Source organism: Rhincodon typus, chromosome 1 (genome assembly GCF_021869965.1).
Source record: "Rhincodon typus isolate 14 chromosome 1, sRhiTyp1.1, whole genome shotgun sequence".
Lineage (NCBI taxonomy): Eukaryota > Metazoa > Chordata > Chondrichthyes > Orectolobiformes > Rhincodontidae > Rhincodon > Rhincodon typus.
The window spans coordinates 6,461,701-6,469,189 of NC_063332.1; the positions used below are offsets into that span (position 1 = coordinate 6,461,701).

Sequence of the window (7,489 nt, forward strand, 5' to 3'; positions counted from 1 at the left end):
CTTGAAATGGATATTGGTTTCTAGGTGGTTGCCAGAGATGAAAACAGAGAGGTCCAGGAAGGAGAGAGAGGTACCAGAGGTGGTCCAGGTGAACTTAAGGTTGGGGTGCAAGGTGTTGGTGAAGTGGATGAACTGTTCGAGCTCCTCGTGGGAGCACGAGGCGGCACCAATACAGTCATCAATGTAACGGAGGAAGAGGTGGGGTTTAGGGCCAGTGTAACTACGGAAAAGGGATTGTTCCACATAACCTACAAAGAGGCAGGCATAGCTTGGGCCCATGCGGGTACCCATGGCCACCCCCTTTGTCTGTAGGAAGGAGCTCGAACAGTTCATCCACTTCACTAACACCTTCCACCCCAACTTTAAGTTCACCTGGACCATCTCTGATACCTCTCTCTCTTTCCTGGACCTCTGTTTCCATCTCTGGCAACCACCTGGAAACCGATATCCATTTCAAGCCCACCGACTCCCACAGCTACCTAGAATACACCTCCTCCCATCCACCTTCCTGCAAAAATGCCATCTCCTATTCCCAATTCCTTTGCCTCCGCCGTATCTGCTCCCAGGATGAGGCATTCCACTCCCGAACATCTCAGATGTCCTCGTTTTTCGAGGACCGCAACTACCCCCCTCTCCCAGTGGTCGAGAACGCCCTCGAACGTGTCTCCCGCATTTCCCACAAATCATCCCTCGCACCCCCTCCCTGCAATAACAACCAAAACAGAATCCCCCTCATCTTCACGTACCACCCCACCAACCTCCGGCTCCAACACACTATCCTCCGACCCCACCACCAAAGACATTTTTCCCTCCCCACCCTTATCTGCTTTCTGGAGGGACCACTCTCTCCGGGACTCCCTTGTCCGCTCCACACTCCCCTCCAGCCTCACCACACGCAGCACTTTTCCCTGCAACCGCTGGAAGTGCTACACCTGCCCCTACACCTCCCCCCTCACCCCCATCCTAGGCCCCAAGAAGACTTTCCACATCAAATAGATGTTCACCTGCACATCTGCTAATGTGGTATCTTATATCCGCTGTTCCCGTTGTGGCCTCCTGTACATCGGGGGGACCGCTTTGCAGAACACCTACGCTCGGTTCACACTAAACAACCGCACCTCCCAGTCGCGAACCATTTCAACTCCCCCTCCCATTCCTCAGACGACATGTCCATCCTGGGCCTCCTGCAGTGCCACAATGATGCCACCCGAAAGTTGCAGGAACAGCACCTCATATTCCGCTTGGGAACCCTGCAGCCCAATGGTATCAATGTGGACTTCACAAGCTTCAAAATCTCCCCTCCCCCAACCGCATCCCAAAACCAGCCCAGCTTGTCCCCGCCTCCCTAACCTGTCCTTCCTCCCACCTATCCCCTCCTCCCACCTCAAGCCCCAACCCCATCTCCAACCTACTAGCCTCATCCTGCCCCCTTGACCTGTCCGTCCTCCCTGGACTGACCTATCTCCTCCCTAACTCCCCACCTCCACTCACCTTTACTGGCTCCATCCCCGCCTCTTTGACCTGTCTGTCTGCTCTCCACCTAGCTGCTCCTCTATCCATCTTCTATCTGCCTCCCCCTCTCTCCCTATTTATTTCAGAATCCCCTTCCCCTCCCCCATTTCTGAAGAAGGGTCTAGGCCCGAAACATCAGCTTTCCTGCTCTTCTGATGCTGCTTGGCCTGCTGTGTTCATCCAGCTCTACACCTTGTTATCTCATCAGAATGTTGCCTGGCATGAAAAGTCTCAGTGACATGAAGAGACTGAATACGCTGGGTTTGTTTTCTCTGGAGCAGAGGAGGCTGAGGGGGTGTCTGATTTGAGGTATACAAAATTGAGGCATGGATACGGGTAGATCATGAGAATCTCCTCCTCATGTCTGGAACCAGAGAGCATAAGTTTAAGGTGAGGAGTAAGTGGTTCAGAGGGCATCTGAGGAAACATTTTTTCACTTGGGGGGTGTAGCCTGAGGGTTGGAGGCAGGTACTTTCGCAACATTTATCCACAAGCCTCATTTTTGCTAATCATCATTTTAGATAGCGTTAATGCCACTATCGCTACTATAGCTGTAATATTTACTGTATTCCATGCAATTGACAAAAATTAAAAATAAAGACTGAGACTTTTTCATTAAAGTGTAGGAGGTTGAAAGGTGACCTTATAGAGGTTTATAAAGTCATGAGTGGTATAGATCGAGATAATGGTAGGTGTCTTTTCCCTAGGATGGGGGATTTCAAGACTAGGGAGCATAATTTTAAGGTTAGAGGAGAGAGATTTTAAAAAAAGACATGAGGGGTAAATTTTTAACACCGATCATGGTTTGCATGTGGAATGACCTTCCTGAGAAAGTGGTGGATGCCGGCATAGTTACAACATTTAAAAGACACTTAGGTAAGTACATGAATAGAAAGGTTAGAGGGATTTAGGCCAGGAGCAGGCAGGTGGGACTAGTTTAGTTTGAGATTACGTTTGGCATGGACTGGTTGGACCCAAAGGTCTGTTTCTGTGCTGTATGACTCTATGAGCTACTTTTTTAAACACTTCCTTAAAATCCAATGCAGAGAACACCCACCACATTCCCTTCATCACCTTTGTTACCTCATCACAACATTCAATAAGATTAGTCAATTAACCGAAACCTCTCTGAAAGCCTGATGATGTTTTCCCTGATAGTTGTGACAAAACCTTATCCACTATTGATTTTAAACTAGGTGACCTGCAGTTGCTAGAAGTCTTCTTGCATCCTTTCTTGAGTGTGATTGAAACATCGCCACTTTCCAAACTCCTGGAACTTCTCCCTTATCTAGAACATAGGACTCCTAATGGAGTCACGTAGAAAGTGAGGGGCTCATAATGAAATTCTGTGCTTTAAAATATTGTGCTTGCAATGTGGGCATCACTGGCTGGGCGAGCATTTATTACCCATCCCTAGTTACCCTCGAAGGTGGTGGTAGTGCTGCCTTCTTGAAACACTGCGGTCCCTGTAGGTAGACCCACAATGCTGTTCAGGAGAGATCTCCATGATTTTTACCCAGCAACTCTGAAGGAATATTAGAGACATTTTAAGTGACTCTTGGAAGGCACATGGATGATAGTATAATGTAGGGTATGCAGGGTAGTTTGATCTTAGTACTGTTCTATGTTCTAAATATGTGGAGGAGTAGTTAAATTGCTAGGGCATAGGAAATGAACTAAATGCAGGTAAATGGGATTGATGTAATTTGGTGTTTGTTGTTGTTAGCTATGGTGGGCCGAAGGGCCTGTATGCTTCTAACTGTCATCAGACACTTGAGCTATCAGTTAAATTTTAAGAAGCTTGAGTTTTAGACTAGACCAGAGGGTGCGAATTTCACTGTGTTGTCTAATATCCTCTGAGAAAATTCTGTTTTTTTTAAACCAGAGTCCCTGGTCTGATGTGTATAGCCAATATTTTGTTTCTTTAATTTCATTTAAGTCCAAGATTTAAGAAATGGATCTATCACAGTGCAGATGTAGTATTGTTTGACAGCAAAAGGGAAGTTTTACCCTTCCACGCTGTGAAGTATCTGATCATGTGCTATATACCAAAATGAGCTGAAAATGGGGCATTTTCCTTTCTTGCAATATAATCTGTCATCATGTGGCATTTTCCTGACATAACTGTAGAGTAGTTAGGAGTTCTCCAGCATCCAATGTTGTATCAGCTATGATGCTACTGAATAGAGGAGCAAGCTCAAAGAGCAAAACAGCCTATTCTTGTTATTATTTCTTAGTCTTAAGTTTAATCAATCTTCTTTATTCACTCGTGGTATGTGGACATCGCTAGCTGGGCCAGCATTTGTTGCCCATTTCTCGTGATGATGAGTTGCCTTCTTGAACCGCTGTAGTCCATGTGCTATAGGTAAACCCACTGTGCCTTTGGGAGGAAATTCCAGAATTTTGGCCCATGGGCATTGGAGAAACATCAATATATTTCCAAGTCAGGATGATTGAACGGCTTGGCCGAGAACTTTCATGGTGGCGTTCCCATGTAGATCATAGATCATAGAATCTGTACAGGGTGGAAACAGGCCCTTCGGCCCAACAAGTTCACACTGACCCTCAAGGCATCCCACCCAGCCCCATCCCCCTATAAGCCACCTAATCTACACATTCCTGAACACTATGGGCAATTTAGCATGGCCAATCCATCTAGCCTGTACATCTTTGGACTGTGGGAGGAAACCGGAGCACCCATAGGAAACCCACACAGACACGGGGAGAATGTGCAAACTCCACACAGACAGTCACCCAAGGGTGCTGCACTTGTGCTTCTTGTTGGAACTGGTCATGGGTTTGGAAGATGCTGTGGAAGGATCTTTGAATTTCTGCAGTGTATTTTCAATTACTGATAGTCCCCATTATCATCCAACTAGCTTCTCCTCTTAATAAAATGAGAAAACTGCAGATATGAAACAAAAACAAATTACTGGAGAAACTCAACAGGTCTGGCAGCATCTGTGGATAGAAAGCAGAGTTAATGTTTTAAGTCTGTGTTTGTTGGAGATTGCAGTGTACATATTGGTTGTCACATTTCCTACATTGCAACAGTGACTGCAGTTTGGATGTCTCAAAATGCTTGCGTTCAGTGGTCGTGAAAAGTGCTATGTAAATTAGTCTGTCTTTTTTTGTTCTACGGAGTACCACTCCAGCTTTGCTGGTTTCTTTACGTAAGTGATTCATCTACAGCTGCTGTATGATCAGTTTTCTTCTCAACAGTCATGTAGTGTTTGTGAATAGTATTTTGCTTAGAGCTGAGATTATGAGTGACAACTGCTTCAATTTTCATTTTACCCCTGCTCTCATCATTGTGTGATTGATCACTAGCATAGTGGGTAATTCATTGTAGGAAAGATGGGGGAGTGGAAGAATTATCAAGAGTATACCTGCAGTTAACCAGCTTGATATTGATGCAACTTGCTGTTAGCCATGTTCCCCGTCAGGTGATATTTTGGAGTGGAAAAAACATTGCTCTACTATTTTCACGACTACAGATAAAAATGCATTTTCCCTTCGATAAATTTCATTTTAAAGGAGGTTGCCTACCAAGCTACTCTGTGCATCACTACTGTATTTCTTTTCCCTGTGCAGAATTCACTATTGAGCTGGTTTAGTTAGTGAAATTTCAAGTTATGATCTCCAATGATTCAAAATATTCACTGACCTCATGTCTTAACGACATTGGAAGGGGTTTAAATAGAAAATATATGGATTTGTATATCTTATGTTTTGCATTCCGATAATTGCATTCCAGACTCACTTATCTCCCATCCTCCTGTCACTTTTTTTGTGCTGTTTCTGGTACATCTGTTTACCATGGTTTTGGTTATCTGCTGCGTAAAGAAATTGCAGCTGTCTTGTGCAGTGACACCATACTGTAATATTCAGACTCCCATCAGCAACCTGGGTTTCATGATTAACATTTGTATGGCGGTTCACAGGTAGAAGAAGAATTATGGGAGGAAGAATTCTTGGAGCGTTGTTTTCAGGAAATGCTGGATGAGGAGGATCAGGAATGGTTCATTCCTGAGCGGGATTTGCCAGCAATCAACCAGATGCAACAACAAATGAATGGATTATCCATAAATGACAGCAACAAGACAGAGGAACTCGTGGTAAGGAGCCAAGAATAGTGGATGCGAACCTTACCCACATTATTGTAAAAATGTTTGCAGTTCGATCAGTAGACTGAATGCAGGGCAACTTCCTTTTCCTTTCAATATGACTATTAAATAAGTCTGTGGGACCACATATATTTGCAGAAAATAATTTGCTATTTAAAGTTCTAGCAAAAATTTGTAGCTCGGGTTGTTGACTTGCTTGCCGAGCTGGCTTGTTTTTTGTTCAGAATTTTCGTCACCATGCTAGATGACATCATCAGTGAGGCCTCTGATGAAGTGATGTTATTCTACTCCGCTTGGAATTTATACTGTCCAGCCCGTTATCGTGAGTAGTGTCATTTCTGGTTTTGATCTGTATTTGTTTGTATATGGGGTCCAATTCTCTCTGTTTGTTGATTGCATTATGGGTGGAGAACCATGCCTCTAGGAATTCCAATGTGTGTCTATGTTTGTCTTGGGCTACTATGGTTACCTTATCCCCGTTAAACTAATGGCCTTCTTTGTCTGTGTGTACTGATGTTAAGGAAAGTTCATCATGCCATTTTGCTGCTAGCTGACGTTCATGTATTCTGATGGCTAGTTTCCTTCCTGTCTGTCCGATGTAGTGTTTGTGGCAGTCGTTGCGTGGTATTTTGTAAACCACATTGGTTCTGCATGTTGTGAAAATGGGGTCTTTAATCCTTGAGTGTTTATCGTAGAGTAGCTGTGGGCTTGTGTGCTACCATGATTCCTGGTGGTCTTAGGAGTCTTGTTGTCAGTTCTGATATGTTCTTGATGTAGGGCTGTTGGGGCGTATTGTGTCCTCCTGTTGTCTGTTTAGGCATCTGTGGATAAAGTTGCAGGGATATTTGTTCGTAGCGAAGATTTTGTATAACTACTTTTCCTCTTTCCTGCGTAGTTCTGGTGTGGCAGTATGTCATGACCCGTTTAAATAGTGTTCTAATGCAGCTTTGTTTGTGGATGTTGGGGTGGTTGCTGTCCACAAACAAAGCTGCATTAGGACACTACTTAAACAGGTCATGACACACTGCCACACCGTAACTATGCAGGAAAGAGGAAGAGTACCTATACAAAATCTTTGCTATGAACGGATATCCCTGCAACTTTATCCACAGATGCCTAAACAGACAACAACAGGAGGACACAGTACACCCTAACACACTGGCCACACTGCCCTACATCAAGAACATATCAGAACTGACAACAAGACTCCTAAGACTACTAGGTATCATGGTGGCACACAAGCCCACAGCCACTCTACGACAAACACTCCCAAGGATTAAAGACCCCATTGCCACACATGTAGGACCAACGTGGTTTACAAAATACCACGCAACGACTGCCACAAACATTATATTGGACAGACAGGAAGGAAACTAGCCATCTAGATACATGAACATCAGCTAGCAGCAAAACGGCACGACGGACTTTTCTTAATATCAGTTTACTCGTTCAATGAAGCCATCAGTTTAACTGGGACAAGGTAACCATAGTAGCCCAAGCCAAACATAGACATGCATGGGAGTTCCTAGAGGCATGGTTCTCCACCCATAATGCAATCATCAAACAGAGAGAATTGGACCCATTGTGCAAAAGAGTGGTGGGCGTGTGGAATGCGCTGCCAGCAGTGGTAGTGGAGTTGGATACTTTAGAGACTCTTAAGCGACTCTTGGATAGGCACATGGAGGATAGTAAAATGTAGGGTATGCAGGGTAGATTGATCTTAGTAGGATAATAGGTCGGCTCAACATTGTGGGCCGAAGGACCTATACTGTGCTGTACTAGAACATAGAACAGTACAGCACAGTACAGGCCCTTCAGCCCACGATGTTGTGCCGACCTATTATCCTACT

At 44.7% G+C, this 7,489-nt stretch overlaps 1 protein-coding gene across 3 annotated transcripts in view; it reads left to right on the plus strand.

The window, feature by feature from the left end:
- The window catches only part of LOC109914828 (polyadenylate-binding protein-interacting protein 2-like), a 92,482-nt gene that overhangs the window by 48,602 nt on the left and 36,391 nt on the right, over positions 1 to 7,489 (plus strand). For all 3 annotated transcript variants that reach the window (XM_048605633.1, XM_048605626.1, XM_048605629.1), the window contains one exon: positions 5,457 to 5,630. In XM_048605633.1, coding sequence (XP_048461590.1) covers positions 5,457 to 5,630 — 174 coding nt within the window. The remainder of the gene's footprint in view (positions 1 to 5,456; positions 5,631 to 7,489) is intronic.